General features: G+C 41.1%; 3 protein-coding genes across 3 annotated transcripts; all 3 read right to left on the reverse strand.

The window, feature by feature from the left end:
• Positions 1–247: 247 nt before the first annotated feature.
• Positions 248–1,342, reverse strand: LOC119821218 (speckle-type POZ protein-like). Its single transcript, XM_038340133.1, has one exon. The coding sequence runs from the start codon at positions 1,340–1,342 to the stop codon at positions 248–250; it is 1,095 nt and encodes a 364-aa protein (XP_038196061.1).
• A 5,111-nt stretch (positions 1,343–6,453) lies between these two features.
• LOC119821194 (speckle-type POZ protein-like) lies at positions 6,454–7,548 on the reverse strand. Its single transcript, XM_038340084.1, has one exon. It carries the CDS (start codon positions 7,546–7,548, stop codon positions 6,454–6,456), a length of 1,095 nt encoding a protein of 364 aa, XP_038196012.1.
• An 11,457-nt stretch (positions 7,549–19,005) lies between these two features.
• On the reverse strand, positions 19,006–22,259 carry LOC119821139 (speckle-type POZ protein-like; the record flags this gene model as incomplete). Its single annotated transcript, XM_038340019.1, has 2 exons — positions 19,006–19,750; positions 22,252–22,259. Coding segments are annotated over 2 exons (753 nt in total), but the record flags the coding sequence as incomplete, so codon positions are not given.
• Between the last annotated feature and the right edge of the window lie 1,597 nt (positions 22,260–23,856).

Consider the following 23,856-nt stretch of genomic DNA (forward strand, 5'->3'; position numbering starts at 1 on the left):
TCACCAAAACCCTAAATCCCAGTTTCCATCTAATTGGACAAAAATCAAACAAGAGTCCAGTGCTACCCTCCCCCTACCCGCCATTCAACACATTTACAGATGTATTGAAGACAGACCTACCAGCTAGCTGTATGTTTCCACATTCAGTGTAAATGCACCCCAGGGACCATTGTCTACACAGGTGTCATGAATAACAATACTGACTGCTGCTTCTGGAAGACACAGGTAAGTCTCAGCTGACAAGGTCTTAAGATTGCTTCAGGCGTTTGAGAGGGGGCTCCAGGCAAGGACCATGTGCAGAAGCCAGGGAGCCATATAGTTCAGCCAGCAAGTGTGGAGAGGAGTCGACCAAGCTCTTCCAGCTTGAGGTCTCAGAGACCTCGGAAGCATGAGCTGTAATGAAATCCAGAGCCTCAGTTTTCAACTGCACTGCACTGTGGAGGTCAGCCAGGAAGAGAGTGTGGGCAGCATTCTCCACAGAGAGGTCCATGCAGAGGGCCCTCTCGCACATGACCTTCAAACGTTCCAGGCCATACTTGTCAGCAGCTGCCAGCACAGCATCTGCCATGCTGTGGAGGTCGGGTGACTTCCCGGTGTAAATGAAGCCCATCATTGTCTTGAAGACTTGAGGTTCCAGGTCATGAATCTCAACGCGGTTGGTTTTGCTCTCCTTCATGTCAGCTTCAAACATGGCTCTGAAAACTGGAGAGCGAGCAGCTAAGATCGCCTTGTGAGCCTGGAATTCCTGGTCGGCTACCACCAGGCAGCAGTCTGTCAAGTGGGAAGTCTCCCACAGCTCTCCTAGCTCATCGACCAGTGTGCACTTTGGAATCACAACCCTTGGCTGCGTGTTCTGTTCAGAGACGCTGATGTAGTCCGGAACCAGCACGCTCACCTCACAGAAGAGTGTGAGGTTGTCATCTGGGAGAAGCAAATGTGGAGTAGACAAAAGGAAATCTCGAAGGATGAACTTTTTAAAACCCCTGTATTGGTTTTGCTTGAAACTCAAAACTCTTCCACTCTTCGTGATTTGGGATTTCTCTCCATTGGCATCTACGATCCAAAACTGGAACTTTGCCCGCACCGTGCTCGTTGGAGAGCTGAGCAACACTAGGAAAACTGACAGGTAACCTCTGCTTTCTTTATCCATCCCATTCACGTGAGCTTTCAAATACCATTTCTGCTTGTCATTGGCTCCTGGTGAGAAAGTGGAACTTTTAATGTCGTTCCCCACGATTCCGTCCAAGCAAGAAGAGAAGTTGCTGATGGTCCATCTTAAGGAGAATTTTTCGACTCTGATCTGAGTGGAGCCTCTGCTGTTAGCTGCCAGGTCCTCTGACATATCGGCTCCTGGGAGTGTGAAGTTTTACTGGGATCCAAAGAACAGGGTGTTTTTCCCTTCAACTCAGTCCAGGAGTTCAGCGTGTTGGCTATTCTTGAGTCTCAGATGGAATTTCAAAGACGATTCTCTACTACCAGGGAAGGAATTGACATGCTGCAAGGTGAGGTCAATCAGCATTGGGAAACATCTTCCTCCTTCCAAGTCCTTTTAAAGGCTAAAGGAAGGGTGTGGCCAAGTTTAGGGCGTGTCTTCCAGCCTTGTGATCTGGATTAAAGGTGTGTGTGTTCTGGGATCAAGTTGCAGACTAAATATCTAAATTTTCAACTTTCAAGTCAATATTGGAAGAAGATCTCAATTTAAGCAAATAAAAAATTGTCACAGGTGTGCCCTCCATTTTAGGATTTTTTAATTTTTTTTTTAAATTTTTTTGCAAAGACATGTTAAACTCTACATTTTTCTCTGCTCCCCCCTCTGCTTCTCCCCTTCCTCCCCTTCAATCCTTTCCCAAGGTCCCCAATGTCCCCAATTTACTCAGGAGGTCTTGCATTTTTCTGCTACCCTTGTAGATTAGATCTTTGTATGTCTCTCTTAGGGTTCTCATTGTTGTCTAGCTTCTCGGATTGTGATTTCTGGTTTAGTTTTCTTGCTTCATCTTTAAAAACTACTTCTGTGTGAGTACATGTGCTAATTGTGTTTCTGGTCTGAGTTACGTCCCTCAAAATGATGTTTTCTAGCACCATTCATTAGCCTGCTAAATTAAAGATGTCATTGTTTTTTACCGCTGAGTAGTCCTCTAATGCGTACATATTCCACTTTCTTTATCTGTTCTTCCATTGAGGGGCCCCTAGGTTTTTTCCAGGTTCTGGATATTACAAATAACGCTGCTATGAACATAGTTGCACAAATGCTTTTGTAGTATGATAGGGCATCTCCTAGGTATATTCCCAAGAGTGTTTTGCTGAATCCTGGGGTCGGTTGATACCAAATTTCCTGGGAATCCATCACACTGATTTCCAAAGTATTTGCACATGTGTGCATTAAGGGAGCCACTTTAGGGTTGGCAAGAGACTTGACTGATGGAGGATTCTCATTTGCTAATAAATAAACTGCCTTGGCTTTTTGATAGGGCTAAATTTAGATAGGTGGAGTATACAGAACAGGAAAATGGATGTGAGGTAGATGGCTCAGACAGTTGCCCCGCCTCTCCTCTCTGGGGCACCCTGCCCTACCTCTCCTCAGGGAGACAGATGTTATGGATCCAGCCTTGTTGAATCTTTTCTGGTAAGACACCACTCGTGGTGTTACACAGATTATTAGATATGGGTTAGTCAAGATGTGAGTAAGAGGCTGAAATTAATGGGCCAGGCAGTGTTTAAAAGAATACAGTTTCCATGTAATTCTTTCACATGTAAAGCTAGCCAATGGACGGGAGTCAGGCAGGATGAAAAGCAGGCCTGTCCACAGCTCCTCACTACACTTGACTCTAGAGGTGTTCCCAGGTGTCCATGGAGATGTCCCCAGCTAGTTCCTTGAGCAGCTGAGGAAAGGGAGCCTGAAAAGGCCCTATCCTATTGCCATACTGATGAATATCTTGCATATCACCATAGAACCATCATCTGGCGATGGATGGAGATAGAGACAGAAACCCACATTGGATCACAGGCCTGAACTCCCAAGGTCCAAATGAAGAGCAGAAGGAGAGAGAACATGAGCAAGGAAGTCAGGACGTAGGGGGGTGCACCCACCACTCAGACAGTGCTGCTGGTCTAATGGGAGCCCACCAAGGCCAGCTGGACTGGGACTGATGGAGCATGTGATCAAACCGGACTCTCTGAACATGGCAGAGGGCTGAATGAGAAGCCAAGGACAATGGCACTGCGTTTTGATCCTACTGCATGTACTGGCTTTGGGAAAGCCTAGTCTGTTTGGATGCTCACCTCCCTAGACCTGGATGGAGGGAGGAAGACCTTGGACTTCCCACAGGGTAGGGAACCCTGACTGCTCTTTTGACTGTAAAGGGAGTGGAGGTTGAGGGGAGTTGGGGGAGGGAGAGGGAAATGAGAAGAGGTGGGAATTTTTAATAAAAATAAATAAATAAATAAGAACATCCATAGCCCAATTTTTTGGACTGTGGGCATAGTTTTCTAGGCTACTTCCTGCTGCCTGGGCGTGCTTATAATCTTATGGGGACCTAAAGAAAATTTAGAATAATGATCAAGTCTTGACTGGAGTATCCTGTGACACTTGATCATTTTAGGCAGAAGTCTTGAATCTGGTCTGGATGTACAACTCAGATATCCAGGCCATCTGTTCCTACCAGAGATTTTTCAGGTGGTCTTCCTTGTCTAAACCTCATTTTTCTTAACTCAGAATGAATCCACAGCCTCTCATTTCCTGTAGAAACAAAAGCAAAATTTGTTCTCCAAAGGAACATAATTTTTGAATTTTGAATTTTGAAGTCAAGTTATTTTCAAAATACCTATGTTGGATTAATTCAGTAACTTTTATAAGCACTTATCTGTTAGCAGCTGTTACTTCTTCCTCAGAAGTTAAAAAATTCAAAGAGAGCATAATAACATACAGTATCGAGATTCTCTATGTGTTTTCCATTATTATGTGTCTTTATTTTAACCTCTATTTATTTTATTTTTAATTTTTGGCTTTTTGAGGCAGGGATTCTGTACATCTTTGTCCTCGAATACCCTCTGTAGACCAGGCTGTCTTTGAGCTCACAGAGATCTGCCTGTCTCTGCCTCTCAAATGTTAGGATTAAAGGTGTATGCCACTAAGTCTTGAACTCACAGAAGTCTGCCTGCCTCTGTTTCTGCCTCTGCCTCTGTTGGAATTAAAGGTGTGTTCCTGCTTGACCTGGCTATACTTTCTGTCTGGATACTAGCCAATCAGTGTTTATTTAAAATACAGTTGACAGATTACAGATCATTGTCCCACACCATAATGTTGTCAACATGAAGGTGTATGTTCATACTCCTTTTTCATTGCATTCTGTATATTCCATTTTTTCTGCATCACATGTTTGCAAACCCTTGTTCTGTGCATTACATTTAAGTTGATCATTTCTAGGATACTATTTAATTCTTTCTTGGGTTTTCTCTTTGAAATATACCCCACTATATAACCTTGAATCTGCCCAAATCATCCTCCTGCCCTGGTGTCTCAAGGGAAAAATTTGTAGATATTCATCCCAGCACGTAAAACATAACATTTGATTTTACTCTTTTTTTATTTTTTTTTACCATACTCATGTATAGGTTTTCATTCATAATGGTTTTTGAATTCAAATTGAAAGTCAAAATAATATTGCCATTTATAACTTTAAGTAACTCTCAGTGGTATTAAGAAACTGCACCAATGTGGCTCTGTTCTCCCTATGCTCCTTTGTGTCATTATCATCAATCAAATTAGAGCTGCATTTTATAATCATGTTAGAATAGCTTTTTATCATTTCAAAGTAGAGAGTGGAGGAAAACAAATAAAAATACAGGCGTGGGGATTGGGAGATGATTAGGTGAATGAAAATGATTGCTGTGCAAGCGTGAGAACTTGAGTTTGAATACCTAGGACCAGAGTCAAAAGCCAGGCCTGGCTGCAATTAATGCAATAAAGAGAACTTCAGATCCACTTGAAGATATTAAGGACAGCAGGAGAGTAAACTGTACAGCCAAATAGAACAAAAAAAAAAAAAAAAAAAAAAGGAGTGTACAGAGGAGCAGACCGTTACAGCTTTGGAAATAAAATTCTCTTCTTCCCGTGAGTTTGGTGTTCTGTTTGAAACTGGATGTCCCCTTAAAACAGACTTGAACTTGTCAACAACTAGACTCTCTAGTTATCAGTTGTTTGTACTTTCTGTTATGTGAAGCCTTGAATTCTGTCTTTTTGGCATAGTGGTCAGGTAACTGTACATACCTTTTCTTAAAAAATTCAACAGAGCTGTCCTACACATTTGGCAGGATTTCATGTATGTGTGCCTGTGTGATACAAACATGTGTCTGTGTGTCTGTGTGTGTGTATGTGTGTGTGTGTGTGTGTGTGTGTGTGTATCTTGAGGACCACTAAATCTGGTCTGTCCTTTCAAGTGCTTTGGTGCTGCTAGTTTAAAAAGCTACTATGATTACAAAAGCATAAATCTTTAAGGCTCACATGGAGCAGGAGAGTTAGACACAGAGCAGAAAAGATCTAAATGACCAAAGTACAACATCATTTTTTAGATTCAGTAGCCAGTGTCAAGAATTAATGCTTCTGGGATTGTTGTCATTCGTTTCTGTATGAATCTATAACTGTTTTTTGTTTTTTTCGAGACAGGGTTTCCCCGTAGTTTCTAGAGCCTGTCCTGGAACTAGCTTTTGTAGACCAGGCTGTCCTCGAACTCAGAGATCCCCCTGCCTCTGCCTCCCTAGTGCTGGGATTAAAGGTGTGCGCCACCACCGCCCGGTGGACCTATAACATTTAAAATAACAATTTTCTGTTTTTACAATATTTTACTCATTTTATATTTTATTTGGGTAAGTATTAATCTACAGAGATGGCTGTGCCCATGGAGACAAGTGTAGGACCACATCTCCTCAGGATCCCCAGTTAGAGATGGCTGAAGAGTCCCCCATGTGTGCTCCGAAGTGATCAAGGGTCCTCAGCAGGAACAACAATTACTTTCTCAGCTGGGTCATCCTCTCTCCAGTTTGCACATGCTAAGTTTGGAGGGGAAAATGTCTTCTTTCTTTTCCCCTTCTCTTGTAAGCAAACATTGATGTTTATTTTTTTCTTTGTCCTGAGCCTTTGTTCATATGGTCTGCTCAATACAATCCAGACAGTTTTCTGCAAAGAAACCTTACTGGGAAGAGCTTGGGTTCACCAAAACCCTAAATCCCAGTTTCCATCTAATTGGACAAAAATCAAACAAGATTCCAGTGCTGCCCCTCCCCCTACCTGCCATTCAACACATTTACAGATGTATTGAAGACAGACCTACCAGCTAGCTGTATGTTTCCACATTCAGTGTAAATGCACCCCAGGGCCCATTGTCTACACAGGTGTCATGAATAACAATACTGACTGCTGCTTCTGGAAGACACAGGTAAGTCTCAGCTGACAAGGTCTTAAGATTGCTTCAGGCGTTTGAGAGGGGGCTCCAGGCAAGGACCATGTGCAGAAGCCAGGGAGCCATATAGTTCAGCCAGCAAGTGTGGAGAGGAGTCGACCAAGCTCTTCCAGCTTGAGGTCTCAGAGACCTCGGAAGCATGAGCTGTAATGAAATCCAGAGCCTCAGTTTTCAACTGCACTGCACTGTGGAGGTCAGCCAGGAAGAGAGTGTGGGCAGCATTCTCCACAGAGAGGTCCATGCAGAGGGCCCTCTCGCACATGACCTTCAAACGTTCCAGGCCATACTTGTCAGCAGCTGCCAGCACAGCATCTGCCATGCTGTGGAGGTCGGGTGCCTTCCCGGTGTAAATGAAGCCCATCATTGTCTTGAAGACTTGAGGTTCCAGGTCATGAATCTCAACGCGGTTGGTTTTGCTCTCCTTCATGTCAGCTTCAAACATGGCTCTGAAAACTGGAGAGCGAGCAGCTAAGATCGCCTTGTGAGCCTGGAATTCCTGGTCGGCTACCACCAGGCAGCAGTCTGTCAAGTGGGAAGTCTCCCACAGCTCTCCTAGCTCATCGACCAGTGTGCACTTTGGAATCACAACCCTTGGCTGCGTGTTCTGTTCAGAGACGCTGATGTAGTCCGGAACCAGCACGCTCACCTCACAGAAGAGTGTGAGGTTGTCATCTGGGAGAAGCAAATGTGGAGTGGACAAAAGGAAATCTCGAAGGATGAACTTTTTAAAACCCCTGTATTGGTTTTGCTTGAAACTCAAAACTCTTCCACTCTTCGTGATTTGGGATTTCTCTCCATTGGCATCTACGATCCAAAACTGGAACTTTGCCCGCACCGTGCTCGTTGGAGAGCTGAGCAACACTAGGAAAACTGACAGGTAACCTCTGCTTTCTTTATCCATCCCATTCACGTGAGCTTTCAAATACCATTTCTGCTTGTCATTGGCTCCTGGTGAGAAAGTGGAACTTTTAATGTCGTTCCCCACGATTCCGTCCAAGCAAGAAGAGAAGTTGCTGATGGTCCATCTTAAGGAGAATTTTTCGACTCTGATCTGAGTGGAGCCTCTGCTGTTAGCTGCCAGGTCCTCTGACATATCGGCTCCTGGGAGTGTGAAGTTTTACTGGGATCCAAAGAACAGGGTGTTTTTCCCTTCAACTCAGTCCAGGAGTTCAGCGTGTTGGCTATTCTTGAATCTCAGATGGAATTTCAAAGACGATTCTCTACTACCAGGGAAGGAATTGACATGCTGCAAGGTGAGGTCAATCAGCATTGGGAAACATCTTCCTCCTTCCAAGTCCTTTTAAAGGCTAAAGGAAGGGTGTGGCCAAGTTTAGGGCGTGTCTTCCAGCCTTGTGATCTGGATTAAAGGTGTGTGTTTTCTGGGATCAAGTTGCAGATTAAATATCTCAATTTTCAACTTTCAGTTCAATATTGGAAGAAGATCTCAATTTTAGCAAATAAAAAATTGTCACAGGTGTGCCCTCCATTTTAGGATTTTTTTTAATTCTTTTTAAAATTTTTTCCAAAGACTTATTTTGAACTCTACATTTTTCTCTGCTCCCCCCTCTGCTTCTCCCCTTCCTCCCCTTCAATCTTTTCCCAAGGTCCCCATGTTCCCAATTTACTCAGGAGATCTTGCCTTTTTCTTCTACCCTCGTAGATTAGATCTTTGTATGTCTCTCTTAGGGTTCTCATTGTTGTCTAGCTTCTCTCGGATTGTGATTTCTGGTTTGTTTTTCTTGCTTCATGTTAAAAAACTACTTCTGTGTGAGTACATGTGCTAATTGTGTTTCTGGTCTGAGTTACGTCCCTCAAAATGATGTTTTCTAGCTCCATCCATTTGCCTGCAAATTTCAAGATGTCCTTTTTTATTTCTGATGTGTAATACACCATTTTCTAAAAGTACCGCGTTTATTCTCCTTTCTTCCATTGAAGGGCATTTAGATTGTTCACAGGTTCTGTCTATTACAAACAATGCTGCTATGAACAAAGCTGAGTACATGTCCTTGTAGCACAATTGAGCAGCCTTTGGATATATAACCAAAAGAGGTATTACTGGGTCTTGACGAAGGTTGTTTCCTAATTTTCTAAGAAATTGCCACACTGATATTCAAAGGGGCTATACCAGCTTGCATTCCCACCAGCACTGCAGGAATGTTCCCTTTACCCCACAACCTCTCCAGCATAAGTTGTCATCAGTGTTTTTGATCATGGCCATTCTTACAAGTGTAAGATGGAATCTCAGAGTTGTTTTGATTTGCATTTCTCTGATGACTAAGGATGTTGAACATTTCCTAAAGTGTCTTTCAGCCATTTTAGATTCCTCTGTTGAGAGTTCTCTGTTTAGGTCTGTACTCCATTTTTTATTGGATGATTCATTCTTTTGATATTAGTGGTATCACAGACAGACCAGATCTAAACCACCACAGCAGACTGATAGTGTAATTTAACTTTTTTGAGACACCAGGAATATAATTGCGTATATGTAATATAGATACATATTCCAATTTAGCATTTAAACATAATACCAGTTTTTTGCAATGGTTATTGATGGAGGAGGGTCATCTATCTATGTGTTACTTTCATTGGTTAATAAATAATCTGCCAGCCAGGCGGCGGTGGTGCATGCCTTTAATCCCAGCACTCGGGAGGCAGAGGCAGGCAGATCTCTGTGAATTCGAGACCAGCCTGGTCTACAAGAGCTAGTTCCAGGACAGGCTCCAAAGCTACAGAGAATCACTGTCTCAAAAAACCAAATATATATATATATATATATATATATATATATATATATATATATATAATATATATACATACATATATACACACACACACATATATATATGTATATGTGTGTGTGTGTATATATATTATATATATAAACTGCCTTGGCCCTTTAATAGGACAGAAAATTAGGTAGGCAGTGTAGACAGAACAGAATTGTTGGAGAAAGAAAGCAGAGTCAGGCAGACGCCTCGGTCAGACGCCATGCCTCTACTCTCTGAGTCAGACACAGGTTAAGATCTCTCCTGGTAAGCCACCCCTCATGGTGCGACACAGATTACTAAATATGGGTTAAAGCAAGATGTGAGAATTAGCCAATAAGAGGCTGAAACTAATGGGCCAGGCAGTGTTTATAAGAATACAGTTTCTGTGTAATTATTTCTGGTGTAAAGCTAGCCAGGTGGCAGGACGTGGCCCGCAGCCCCAATACTACAGTTAATTGACCTTGGCTCTAGTGTTATTTAGTAATTATACTTGCCCAACAACGATAACAAATTTTGGTAATGTAGATTGGTTTGTTTTAAATTCTGGCCGTCCTGTAGATACTGGATTCCTGTTTTTTTTTTTTTTTCACAGTTCTTAGTGTACCTCTCCCAATAACTGTTGGCTCTGAATTATGAACATACACTTCCATTTGTGAGCTGTGCTATGTTTTTAAAATTAAACAAAACTATTCATTGAAGTGCATGGTCCTTTGTACCTGTTTCATATCCTTTTTGAGAAGCGCATATGCATAATCATTTTGTTCATCAAATTCTATCTCCATTGTTGTGCAATGCAGCTAATTATGTTCCTGAAATGATAGCATGAACTGAATAAGGAGGAATTGGGTCCCATTCTGCTTTTGAAAAAAAAAATTGGAATCTGCTGTGAGATTGTGTTTCCTCGTGGTGTCAGAAGTGACATCCATAAAGTGTCACTATCAGGACTGCCCAGGCATGAACTGATCAAGGAAGACACCAAAGTGCATGACCAAGTTCATAGGGAAGAGCCCATGGTGCCTCAACTATATAATAAGCACTGAAAGCAATTGAGTAATGCTGGGAGAAGAATAGGTGGCCTTCCCCAGACAAGAACACACCAGTTGATTGTTCAGTGCTAAATAGTCAGTCCTGAAAACTTACATACAAGACAAATTTCATCTTAATACTGTGTGAGGGTTTTTCCCTAATAACATTTTCAAAGGTAGCAGAATATGTAAGTAGTAAACTTCTTTGTATTCTCTGAATGGCCTTGTACAAACTGCTTTCAACACCATTTAATCATCAAGGTGGAAATTTCCATTGATAATGTTCTCCTGTTTCTTCATTACCATGGAGACTTTGTAACTGGCTACTTAGTTGCTGGTTAGTTTTGACTTTCTATAACCTAGAATCACCTGAGAAGAGACTGTCATTTAAGAAATGGTCCAGATCAAGTTGCCTAGTGCATGTGTTTGGAGAAGTGTCTTGATTGTTATGAAATGTAGTGAAGCCAGTCTATGGTGGTTGGCATCATTTCCTAGACAGAAGCAATGTTATGGATTACAATGTTATGCCCAAAGTCCAGATCCCTAAAACATCATCAGAAGGCTGTATCTAATGCAAAAGCAAAAAGACATTATGCCAAGTTCGCTCAGATCTGTCCATCATTCCTAAGCAGCAGTAGTAGCAACAGCAGCAACAGGAACAGTGCGGGAGAGACCCTGAGCGGTGAAAGGAAGAGGTTTATACAGAGGGAAAGGCTTGTGGAATTCTCAGCTTCCATGCTTGGGATTGGCTGCCCTATATGGAAGGGAAATTCCAAACCTGAGGGGATTTCCCAGTAGCCAGTTAACAGCCAGAGAGTCATTCCAAGACTCCAAAGTCTCAGTGATTTGTCCATTTTGCCGGCTCAGAGATGACTGGTTTTGTGTCAGACAAAGGTAGCTCTGACTCTGGGGCTAAACTACATTTCCTTTTTAGGTTCTTTTCATCTTTTTGACTCTAACCTTTGGGATCAGGCCAAATATCTTTGGCATACTCTGAATCTTGGGGCTGAGTGCTTTCTTTTAGTTTTTGTTTCTGGCCTGGGACTTTTCTCTTGTTCTAGGTTTGGGGCAAAGTGCCTCTTCCCTTGGCTCTGGTTTCATTTTCAGAGTGTGTTTCTTTACCTGGCTCTGATTCTAGAGCCAGGCTACTTGAGGTTGTGCTAGGACTATGGACTTACTAAATCTCTGGGTCCTGGGCCTCTAGCATCATTCTCTAGACAGAAGCCAGTCTGTGGTGGGTGGCATCATTCCCTAGACAAGAAATTCTAATAATAAGATAAGAGAAAGCCAGATAAAAGCAAACAGTATCACTTTGTCTTTTTTTCTACTCTTACTGCAGATACTATGTGACTAGCTGCTAGAGTTCCTACTTTGGCCTCCTCTCAAGATGGAGCTGACCTAGAACTGTAGGACTTTTCTTCCTTAAGTTACTTGTTTCAGGCTATTTTATCACAGCCATAGAAATAGAACCAGGACAGAATAAGTCTTTTCTCCATTGTAGCATTTTATTACAAACAATCCCACGAAGAAATTGCTCAATTAGTATTTTCCAAGATTTAATTGTTGTTTGTGATGGGTCTTTATCATAATATTTTAATGAAGATTAGAAAAATGGACCACTGTGGCATTTATAAATACTTTCCAATTTATATAATTATGATAGCCTCAGTGATAAAGATATTTCTTTATCTCATTACAATAATTCTAGGAGCAGAAGAATTAGCACCAATTTAAATGTCTGTCTTCTCTTATTGGAAAATAAAAATGTCCTTGTCGGCTTTCAATAGATTTTTGTCTTCTATCTATTTCATGGACAATAGCAGTATTTCATGACTACTGCTGATTATAAAGGAATCTCAGAGAGCAATCGCCAAGAAAAGGAAAAAGGAATTAGCATGACGGAATTGTCACTTAGAGGCTGCTGTTTTCTCTCATAGTTCTGTAGCATAAACACGGTTCTTTCCCACTGCCACTGTGAGTGCCTATTGAGACTCAATACAGTCTAGCACTAGAGATACTCTCTAAATCGATGAGCGTAAATTGCCACATAATTTGCTAATACATACTTGGAGTCTATAAATTATTTCAGAATCCTAGCAGATGTATTTTAAATATTATCTATGTCCATTCAAGGTGCAGATATCTGTATGAATTGCTCATCATTTGATGGTTTAGCTATAATAATTCTTAGACTGGTTTAAGAAAATTTCAGAACTAGCTCTTTTTATCCGTTTCAATATGAGGAGGAGATTAGTTGCTTTTTTAGATCTTTGTATCTCAAGCAGAAATGGAATACTTGCCTGATTTTTTTTTCTTAAATTTGGACTTTGTGATAGCACATTGTAGACATGATGGACACTTATTGTCTTTATCTAACAGTATTTTCTACAAAATGTGTTTGTGTATGGGGCTAGGTATTTACTCCCGATAGGGGCAAATCATATTGACTTTTCAATGTGTTTTCCAACTATACTGTAGCAGATCTATTAAAAATTCCAATGCTTTTCACTAACCTGTAACTTCTTGTGTCAGCTTTCAAGCTCCTTCACCTTGTAAATCTTGTCTATGCTGGCCCTAAGCTTTGTTTTGCATCATCAAAGGATAACGAACCTACTATTGAGTAGATTCTACGAAAGTTTATATCATAATATATCCATATGCTCAAAATCACTGGTAATCCATCTAGGATCCAAGGTGCTGAATTCCCTTAGTGATAGATGTTAGATTCATATACACAACTTGGTCATGACCATAGTAAGCCTTATCTTGCTTTGCTTTGTGTGTATGATGTCAATAATCATGTAAGAGCTCAGAGAACACCATCTGTTGATCTTCAGTGACAAACTGCACAGGCTTCCTTCTCGTTAAACAGCTGCATGAGTCTCAGCGACTCCAATGGAGCATAGACTGACCCATGTGTTCTCAGATCAGGTTGGCCTTCATAATCCAGCTGAAAAGCACCTTATAGATATGGTCAAAACGCAGTCTCCAAGAAAAGAACCAAGGTAATCATGTAGCCATCATTGTCCTTCCCCTTTCTCTATAACTTTCCACAGTCTGTTCCTTAATGCCTGATTCCTATTATGTGCAATGGCATGTGAGGAGCATTTTTCATGTCACTTATTTCATCACGGCCTGAGGTAGAACTCTTTACATTAATGTCAATTTTATTTTCTTCTGCCATTGGTGCCTAGAAAAGTGATATTCATTGTGATTCTGTTGACTACACTCAATATTTTACTTTAAGACAGATGAATGACATCTTAGGATATGTGTTCATTGAGAGTCTTTTGCTTTGTGATATTTTTTCAATATTTTGTCTACCTTAGATCATTTGCTTAAATTTTATTTCCATTATTAGAAATGAGGTAATGTGTTGTCTGAGGTCTCTGTCCTGCCCAGTTCTTTCACTCGTTAAGTCCCATAGAAATCACACAGAGATCTATATTAATCATAAACTGATGGGCCCATTAGCTCAGGCTTATTATTAACTCTTATAACTTACATTAGCCCATTATTCTTATCTGTGTTAGCCACATGGCTCAGTACCTTTTTCAGTGTCATAGTCATGTCTTGCTTCTGTGTCTGGACAGGACAGCAGAGGGAGATTCCCTCTTCCCAGAATTCTTTTGTTCTCATTGACCAACCTCTACTTCCTGCCTGGCTACTGGCCAATCAGCAATTATTTAAAACATAATTCAGAGAATTTAAACACTTGTCCCATACCACTTCCCCCTCTTTTTTTAAAAGAAAAAAAAAACGGAGGATTATGTTTTTCTTTGGGTTCACCTTCTTATTTGACTTCTCTAGAATCATGAATTATAGACTTAATGTCCTTTATTTATGGCTAAAATCCACTTATGAGTGAGTACATACCATATTCATCTTTTGGATCTGGGTTATCTCACTCAGGATAGTGTTTTCTATTTCCATCCATTTGCAAGCAAAATTCAAGATGTCATTGTTTTTTTATCACTGAGTAGTACTCTACTGCATACATATTCCACACTTTCTTCATCCACTCTTCCATTGAGGGGCATCTAGGTTGTTTCCAGGTTCTTGCTATTATAAATAATGCTGCTATGAACATAGTTGAACAAATGCTTTTGCAGTATGATAGGGCATCTCTTGGGTATATTTCCAAGAGTGGTATTGCTGGATCCTGGGAGAGGTTGATCCTGAATTTCCTGAGAAACTGCCACACTGATTTCTAAAGTGGTTGCACAAGTATGCATTAAGAGAGCCATTTTAGGGTTGGAGAGGGACTTGACTGTAGAGGGCTTCCCAGGTGTCCAAGGAGATACCCCAAGCTAGATCCTTGGGCAGCTGAGGAGAGGGATCCTGAACTGGTCCTATCCTATAGCCATACTGAAGAATTTCTTGCATATCACCGTAGAACCTTCATCTGGTGATGAATGAAGCTAGAGAAAGAAACCCACATTGTAGCACTAGACTGAGCTCCTAAGATACAAAAGAGGAGCAGAAGGAGGGAAGACATGAGCAAGGAAGTCAGGACTGCGAGGGGTGTACCCACCCACTGAGAAGGTGGAGCTGATCTAATGGGAGTTCACAAAGGCCAGCTGGACTGGGACTGATGGAGCATGTGATCAAACCACACTCTCTGAACATGACTGACAAGGAGGGCTGACTGAGAAACCGAAGACAATGGCACTGGGTTTTGATCCTACTGCATGTACTGGTTTTGGGTGAGCCTAGTGTGTTTGGATGCTCACCTTCCTAGACCTGGTTGGAGTAGGGAGGACCTTGGACTTCCCACTGGACAGGGAACCCTGACTGCTCTTTGGACTCTGGAGAGGGAGGGAGAGGAGGAGGGGAAGTGGGGGGAGGAGGAGGGAAATGGGAGGAGGGGAGGAGGTGGAATATTTTAATAAATAAATAAATAAATAAATAAATAAATAAATAAATAGATAAATTGAACATCCATAGCCCATTTTTGGGGAATGTGGGCATAGTTTTCTAGGCTACTTCCTGCTGGCTGGGGTGCTGATAATCTTTTTTTTTCTTTTTTTCCTCATATTTTTTATTAAAAATTTCCATCTCCTCCCCTCCTCGTCCCCCTTCCCTCCACTCCCTTCCACCCATACCCCGACTCCCTCCCTTTCTAACCAAAGAGCCATCAGGGTTCCCTTCACTATGTTAAGTCCAAGGTCCTCCCAACTCCCCCTAAGTCCAGGAAGGTGAGCAACCAAACTGACAAGGCTCACAGTGAGCCCGTCCATGCTGTAGAGTTCAAGCTCATCGCCGTTGTTCTTGGTTTCTCAGTCCTCCTCCACCATCAGCCACATTCAGAGAGTCCGGTTTGGTCCCCTGTTCCATCAGTCCCATTCCAACTGGACTTGGTGGTCTCCCATTAGATCTGTCCCACCGTCTCAATGGGTAAATGTACTCCTCATGGTCCTGACTTCCTTGCTCATAATCTCCCTCCTTTTGCTCCTCATCAGGACCTTGGGAGCTCAGTCTGGTGCTCCTATGTGGGGCTCTGTCATTTTCTCCATCCAACGCCAGGTGAAGGTTCTATGTTGATATGCAAGATATTCATGAGTATGGCAATAGGATCTGGACATTTCTGGCACCCTCTCCTCAGCTGCCCAAGGAACTAGCTGAGTGCATCTTCCTGAAATGGAAACTTGGGGGTGGGGTGGGATGGAGGGATAGGGAGATGGGGAGAGAAAAGTGTGAAGTGGAGGATGGGAAGAGCTTGGGGGAATAGGATGGTTGGGATATATGAAGTGTGGGTATGGGAACAAGGAATTATATATCTTAATTAAGGGAGCCATTCTAGGGTTGGCAGAGACTTGACTCTAGAGGGGTGCTGATAATCTTAAGGGGACCTAAAGAAAAGTTAGAATTATGTTCAAGTCCTGACTGGAGTATCCTGTGCGACTTCATCATTTTAGGCAGCAGTCTTGAATCTGGTCTGGATTTAGAACTCAGATATCCAGGCCATCTGTTCCTACCAGAGATTTTTCAGGTAGTCTTCATTGTCTAAACCTCATTTTTCTTAACTCAGAATGAATCCACAGCCTCTCATTTCCTGTGGAAACAAAAGCAAAATTTGTTCTCCAAAGTAACATAATTTTTGAATTTTGAGTTTTGAAGTCAAGGTATTTTCAAAATACCTATGTTGGATTAATTCAGTAGCATGTATAAGCAATTATCTGTGAGCAGCTGTTACTTCTTCCTCAGGACTTAAACAATTCAAAGAGAGCATAATAACATACAGTATCAAGATTCTCTATGTGTTTTCCCACTTAATATGTCTTTATTTTAACCTCTATTTATTTTACTTTTAATTTTTGGCTTTTTTAGACAGGGATTCTGTACATCTTTGTCCTGGAACTCCCTCTGTAGACCAGGCTGTCTTTGAGATCACAGAGATCTACCTGTCTCTGCTTATCAAGTGCTGAGATTAAAGGTGTGTGCTACTAAGCCTTGAACTCACAGAGGTCTGCCTGCCTCTGTCTCCAAGTGTTGGGATTAAAGGTGTGGTCCTGGTAGACCTGACTATCCTTTCTGCCTGGATACTAGCAAATCATCATTTATTTAAACCTCAGTTGACAGATTACAGATCATTGTTCCACACCATAATGTTGTCAATATGAAGGTGTAATTTCATACTCCGTTGTCTTTGTATTCTTTATTTTCCTTTTTTTCTGCGTCACATGTTTGGAAACCCTTGTTCTGTACATTTTTACATTTAAATTGATCATTCCTAGGATACTATTTAATTCTTTATTGGGTTTTCTCTTTGAAATATACCACACTGTATAACCTAGAATCAGCCCAAATTATCCTCCTGCCCTGGGCTCTCAAGTGAAAAATTTGTAGATATTCATCCCAGCACCTAACACATTACATTTGATTTTACCCTTTTTTATTATTTATGCTACCATAGTCACGTATAGGTTTTCATTCATGATGGTCTTTGAATAAAAATTGAAAGTCAAAATAATATTGCCATTTATAACTTTAAGTAACTCTCAGTGGTATTAAGAAACTGCACCAATGTGGCTCTGTTCTCCCTATGCTCCTTTGTGTCATTATCATCAATCAAATTAGAGCTGCATTTTATAATCATGTTAGAATAGCTTTTTATCATTTCAAAGTAGAGAGTGGAGGAAAACAAATAAAAATACAGGCATGGGGATTGGGAGATGATTAGGTGAATGAAAATGATTGCTGTGCAAGCGTGAGAACTTGAGTTTGAATACCTAGGACCAGAGTCAAAAGCCAGGCCTGGCTGCAATTAATGCAATAAAGAGAACTTCAGATCCACTTGAAGATATTAAGGACAGCAGGAGAGTAAACTGTACAGCCAAATAGAACAAAAAAAAAAAAAAAAAGGAGGGTGCAGAGGGGCAGACCGTTACAGCTTTGCAAATAAAATTCTCTTCTTCCTGTGAGTTTGGTGTTCTGTTTGAAACTGGATGTCCCCTTAAAACAGACTTGAACTTGTCAATAACTAGACTCTCTAGTTATCAGTTGTTTGTACTTTCTGTTATGTGAAGCCTTGAATTCTGTCTTTTTGGCATAGTGGTCAGGTAACTGTACATACCTTTTCTTAAAAAATTCAACAGAGCTGTCCTACACATTTGGCAGGATTTCATGTATATGTGCCTGTGTGATACAAACATGTGTGTGTGTGTGTGTGTGTGTGTGTGTGTGTGTGTGTGTATGTGTGTGTATCTTGAGGACCGCTAAATCTGGTCTGTCCTTTCAAATGCTTTGGTGCTGCTAGTTTAAAAAGCTACTATGATTACAAAAGCATAAATCTTTAAGGCTCACATGGAGCAGGAGAGTTAGACACAGAGCAGAAAAGATCTAAATGACCAAAGTACAACATCATTTTTTAGATTAAGTAGCCAGTGTCAAGAATTAATGCTTCTGGGATTGTTGTCATTCGTTTCTGTATGAATCTATAACTTTTTTTGTTTTTTTCGAGACAGGGTTTCCCCGTAGTTTCTAGAGCCTGTCCTGGAACTAGCTTTTGTAGAACAGACTGTCCTCGAACTCAGAGATCCCCCTGCCTCTGCCTCCCTAGTGCTGGGATTAAAGGTGTGCGCCACCACCGCCCGGTGGACCTATAACATTTAAAATAACAATTTTCTGTTTTTACAATATTTTACTCATTTTATATTTTATTTGGGTAAGTATTAATCTACAGAGATGGCTGTGCCCATGGAGACAAGTGTAGGACCACATCTCCTCAGGATCCCCAGTTAGAGATGGTTGAAGAGTCCCCCATGTGTGCTCCGAAGTGATCAAGGGTCCTCAGCAGGAACAACAATTACTTTCTCAGCTGGGTCATCCTCTCTCCAGTTTGCACATGCTAAGTTTGGAGGGGAAAATGTCTTCTTTCTTTTCCCCTTCTCTTGTAAGCAAACATTGATGTTTATTTTTTCCATTTTCCTGAGCCTTTAATCATATGGTCTGCTCAATACAATCCAGACAGTTTTCTGCAAAGAAACCTTACTGGGAAGAGCTTGGGTTCACCAAAACCCTAAATCCCAGTTTCCATCTAATTGGACAAAAATCAAACAAGATTCCAGTGCTACCCTCCCCCTACCCGCCATTCAACACATTTACAGATGTATTGAAGACAGACCTACCAGCTAGCTGTATGTTTCCACATTCAGTGTAAATGCACCCCAGGGCCCATTGTCTACACAGGTGTCATGAATAACAATACTGACTGCTGCTTCTGGAAGACACAGGTAAGTCTCAGCTGACAAGGTCTTAAGATTGCTTCAGGCGTTTGAGAGGGGGCTCCAGGCAAGGACCATGTGCAGAAGCCAGGGAGCCATATAGTTCAGCCAGCAAGTGTGGAGAGGAGTCGACCAAGCTCTTCCAGCTTGAGGTCTCAGAGACCTCGGAAGCATGAGCTGTAATGAAATCCAGAGCCTCAGTTTTCAACTGCACTGCACTGTGGAGGTCAGCCAGGAAGAGAGTGTGGGCAGCATTCTCCACAGAGAGGTCCATGCAGAGGGCCCTCTCGCACATGACCTTCAAACGTTCCAGGCCATACTTGTCAGCAGCTGCCAGCACAGCATCTGCCATGCTGTGGAGGTCGGGTGCCTTCCCGGTGTAAATGAAGCCCATCATTGTCTTGAAGACTTGAGGTTCCAGGTCATGAATCTCAACGCGGTTGGTTTTGCTCTCCTTCATGTCAGCTTCAAACATGGCTCTGAAAACTGGAGAGCGAGCAGCTAAGATTGCCTTGTGAGCCTGGAATTCCTGGTCGGCTACCACCAGGCAGCAGTCTGTCAAGTGGGAAGTCTCCCACAGCTCTCCTAGCTCATCGACCAGCGTGCACTTTGGAATCACAACCCTTGGCTGCATGTTCTGTTCAGAGACGCTGATGTAGTCCGGAACCAGCACGCTCACCTCACAGAAGAGTGTGAGGTTGTCATCTGGGAGAAGCAAATGTGGAGTGGACAAAAGGAAATCTCGAAGGATGAACTTTTTAAAACCCCTGTATTGGCTCCTGGTGAGAAAGTGGAACTTTTAATGTCTTTCCCCACGATTCCGTCCAAGCAAGAAGAGAAGTTGCTGATGGTCCATCTTAAGGAGAATTTTTCGACTCTGATCTGTGTGGAGCCTCTGCTGTTAGCTGCCAGGTCCCCTGACATATCTGATTCTGGGAGTGTGAAGGTTTATGTGGATCCAAAGAAGAGCAGGGTGTTTTTCTCTTCAACTCAGTCCAGGAGGTCAACGTGTTGGCTCTTCTTCAGTCTTTGCTGGAATTTCAAAGATGATTCTCTACTGCCAGGGAAGGAATGGACTTGCTGCAAGGTGAGGGCAATCAGCAAAAGAAAATGTCTTCTTCCTTCCAAGTCCTTCTAAAGGCTAACGGGAAGGGTGTGGCCAAGTTTAGGGCGTGTCTTCCAGCCTTGTGATCTGGATTAAAGGTGTGTGTGTTCTGGGATCAAGTTGCAGATTAAATATCTGAATTTTCAACCTTCAAGTTTATTGAGATCTTCGGGTCGAGGTGGGATGTTTGTAAGGGGTGATGGGGAGTTGTGGAGAGAAAAGTAAGGAGAGGAGGAAGTGTAGACCCAGGGGGAATGGGATGGTTGGGATTGAGGAAGGGTGGATAGTGGTGCAGGGAAGGAGATAATTAAGGAAGCCATTTTAGGTTTAGCAAGAGACTTCACCCTAGAGGGATTCCCAGGTATCCATGGAGATATCCTCAGTTAGTTCCTTGGGCAGCTGAGGAGAGGGAGCCTGAAATGGCCCTTTCCTATAGCCATACTGATGAATATCTTGCATATCACCATAGAAGCTTCATCTGGTGATGGATGGAAATGGAGACAGAGACCCACATTGGAGCGCAGGACTGAGCTCCCAAGGCCCAAATGAGGAGCTGAAGGAGGGAGAATGTGAGCAAGGAAGTCAGGACCCCACGAGGAGTGCGCCCACCCACTGAGAAGGTGGGGCTGGTCTAATGGGAGCTCACCAAGGCCAGATGGACTGGGACTGAAAAAGCATGGGATCAAACCTGACTCTCTGAACGTGGTGGACAATGAGGGCTGACTGAGAAGCCAAGGACAATGGCACTGGGTTTTGATTCTACTGCATGTACTGGCTTTGGTGGAGCCTAGTCTGTTTAGATGAGCACCTTCCTGGACCTGGATGGAGGAGGGTAGGACCTTGTACTTCCCACAGGGCAGAGAACCGTGACTGCTCCTTGGATTGGAGAGGGAGGGGTAGGGGAGTGAAGGAATGGGAAGGAAATGGGAGGTGGGGAGGAGGCAGAAATTTTTAATAATAAATAAATAAATAAATAAATAAATAAATAAATAAATAAATTCTTGGAGCAGAAATTGAAAGCATATTAACGCGGGTTCTGGGAACAAAACTCTATCAGAGCATCAAGTACTCCAGCCACTGAGTACCTCTCCCATTATCCCTTAACCCCAAACACACACATCTTTTCTCTTCTAGTTATTGGCATATTTCAACCAATGTGTAACTCATAAATATCAATTAAAGTTATTGCTGAATGTAATGTAAATTTAAAATTAAGTAGAAAAAAAGTATCGAGAAGGAAAAAGCAACCTGGATTCTTGCCGATGCCTAGAGACACTGAGTCAGAGAATTCCCCAAGCACCCTAGGTCTGGATTGCTGAATCATGAAATAAATGTTGGCACAATTTAAGGAATATTGAGGCAGGGGCATTTTTTGGTTATGAAACATCATAATTGAAATAAGTAAACACTGAAATCAAACACAAGTAGAGGTTTAGAAGTACATTCATATTAAAAACATTTGGGAGCAATATATATATATTGCTATATTGTATATATATATATTGTATATATATATATATATTGTATATATATATATATACACACATGTATATATTCCTAGGTCATTCTCATTGAGATAGGATTTACTACATTACTATTACTATTACATTACTGCCATGGAGTCAGGTCAACTACTAATTTATTCAAGGAACATACACCTCTCTAGAGTATGACTAGACATAGTATATCTAGAGTATAGAGTATTTCCTATAGAGCAGTGAAGGAATAGTTAAGCACATTTTGATGTTCAACGTTTCTTTCCATTGTCAATTTTATCAGGTAGTTTTCATTTTTCCAAAAGTGAAACGCACACTCTCTCTCTTAGAGAAAACTTAACTATATAGTTCCTAGCAACTAAACTGCCCCATTCTTGTTTTTCTTGTCTCCTCATCTTTAGATTGCTCAAAAGAAAATTGCCAAAAAAGGAAAACTCTTAAAATATACAGTATCACTTATTGATCACAAATTGGAGAAGAGAACTTGTAGAAGTTAGAGGCATGAGAATGTTTTTGATCATAATGAGACAGTTTGGTCAAATGCTGGGAAAATCAAGAAATGTATACTACTGCGCCCCCTTCATTCATGACTTCCCTGCAGTGTCTATACTAATTCAATTAGGAAAGGAAGCAAGAAAAAACCATGGTGTCACTGAACTGTCTAATGCATACTAACTGCTCTAAGAAGCATTACTATAAATATTTAAGATAGCCGAGGGTGCAGTACAATTTCCTGATGCTCAAGCAATGTTGCCATTTTATTCTCCAGTCTCACTACACCAAAACCAGAAGAGGGGCTTTTCAAATCAAAATTTGAAAGGATAATCAAATGATAATATTTCTTCTGAGTAGAAAGAGACTAAGAAAGGGAAAAGCACCAACTGTCATATAAAATACATCACCATCCCTCCAACATCAGCCCATCCCCATGCTTTTAAGCAAAGCTAATATGAGTGAGGCATTAAAATGCATGCATTTGCTATTTTCCTACCATTTCCACATAAAGGATTATTCTGGATTTGTTCATACTCAGGTTCTAAATTTGTAAGAAACACAAGATGGTAATCAAAGTTGGAGGAGAGTTTACCTGACTCAGCTAGTGTCATCACATTCGCTTTCAAATACAGAAGTTTGAATTTCATCTGATTTGGCAGGGCACTTTGACAACACTCAAAAGAGTTTTAGAAAAGCACATAAATATTTCCAATTCAGGAGCATAGCTAAATATTAACATTACTACTTTCAGATACATGCTCATTGTGTGCCAGGCAGGTTGACCAACATATATCACATATATTGCTCATGGAGTTTCATGAACACTATAATAATGACAGGAGTGTTACTGACTATTTACCGGTACTGTTTTGAGCAATTATCACTCATTCATGTGATGCTTTCTAGTTGTCATACTGAGATTTTTTTAAAATTTTAGTTAGTCTAAATTAAAGATTACATTTCTCCATTAGTAAGAGAAAAATGATTCTTGAAATACATACAGGGAGGAAAATCTCTACTTTGTTATACAATCCTGTCTAGACCAATAATATCTCCTGTTTCACAGTAGTTAGAATAATCAAGGAACATAATAATAAATAGAAAAACCGGGCAACATTATAATTCAAGTGAATCTAAAAGACTTATATAGAATATTCATCAACAAAGAACAGGATGCCATTTGTTCTCAAAAGATGTGTTGATTCTCTTCAAGAATGGACCATATGTTTGAACACAAAACATCCAAATAAATTTTAAAAGACACAAATATTTTCTTGGCACAATAGAATGATACTAAAATTAATGGAGAAAAACTTGAAATTTCTCAGAGATGTAGAAATTAACATACTCTTAAACAATGAATAATTCACAGCAGAAATCTCAGGGGAAATTTAAAAAAAAAAACACCCAAGATGAATGAAAATAAACCATAGCACCAAAATTCATGGGATGCAGTGAAGGAAATACTCAAGGGAAATTATAACTGCAAATGCCTACATTATAAATGAATACTCAAAAGAATTAACTAATTGTACATTTTAACGAAACAGCTAACAAAGACTGAACAAAAGTAGGATTCAGTGGAGGGGGACAATAACTGGAACAAAGATAAACAAGGTAAACAAAAGAAATTTAAGCTTTAATCCCCATCAACCCACAAACTGGAAATGTATGTCAAGCAAAGCAAAATGATGGAGTTTTCTCTTTGAAGGAGAGCAAGCTGAACTAAGACAAGATAATTCATGGAACCATTCTATTCACACTAACTAGGTGTTGAACACGAGAT

Source organism: Arvicola amphibius, chromosome 8 (genome assembly GCF_903992535.2).
Source record: "Arvicola amphibius chromosome 8, mArvAmp1.2, whole genome shotgun sequence".
Classification (NCBI taxonomy): domain Eukaryota; kingdom Metazoa; phylum Chordata; class Mammalia; order Rodentia; family Cricetidae; genus Arvicola; species Arvicola amphibius.

Coding starts and splice junctions, on each gene's coding strand:
- LOC119821218 (XM_038340133.1), bottom strand. CDS start 1,342: ATGTCAGAGGACCTGGCAGCTAACAGCAGAGGCTCCACTCAGATCAGA.
- LOC119821194 (XM_038340084.1), bottom strand. CDS start 7,548: ATGTCAGAGGACCTGGCAGCTAACAGCAGAGGCTCCACTCAGATCAGA.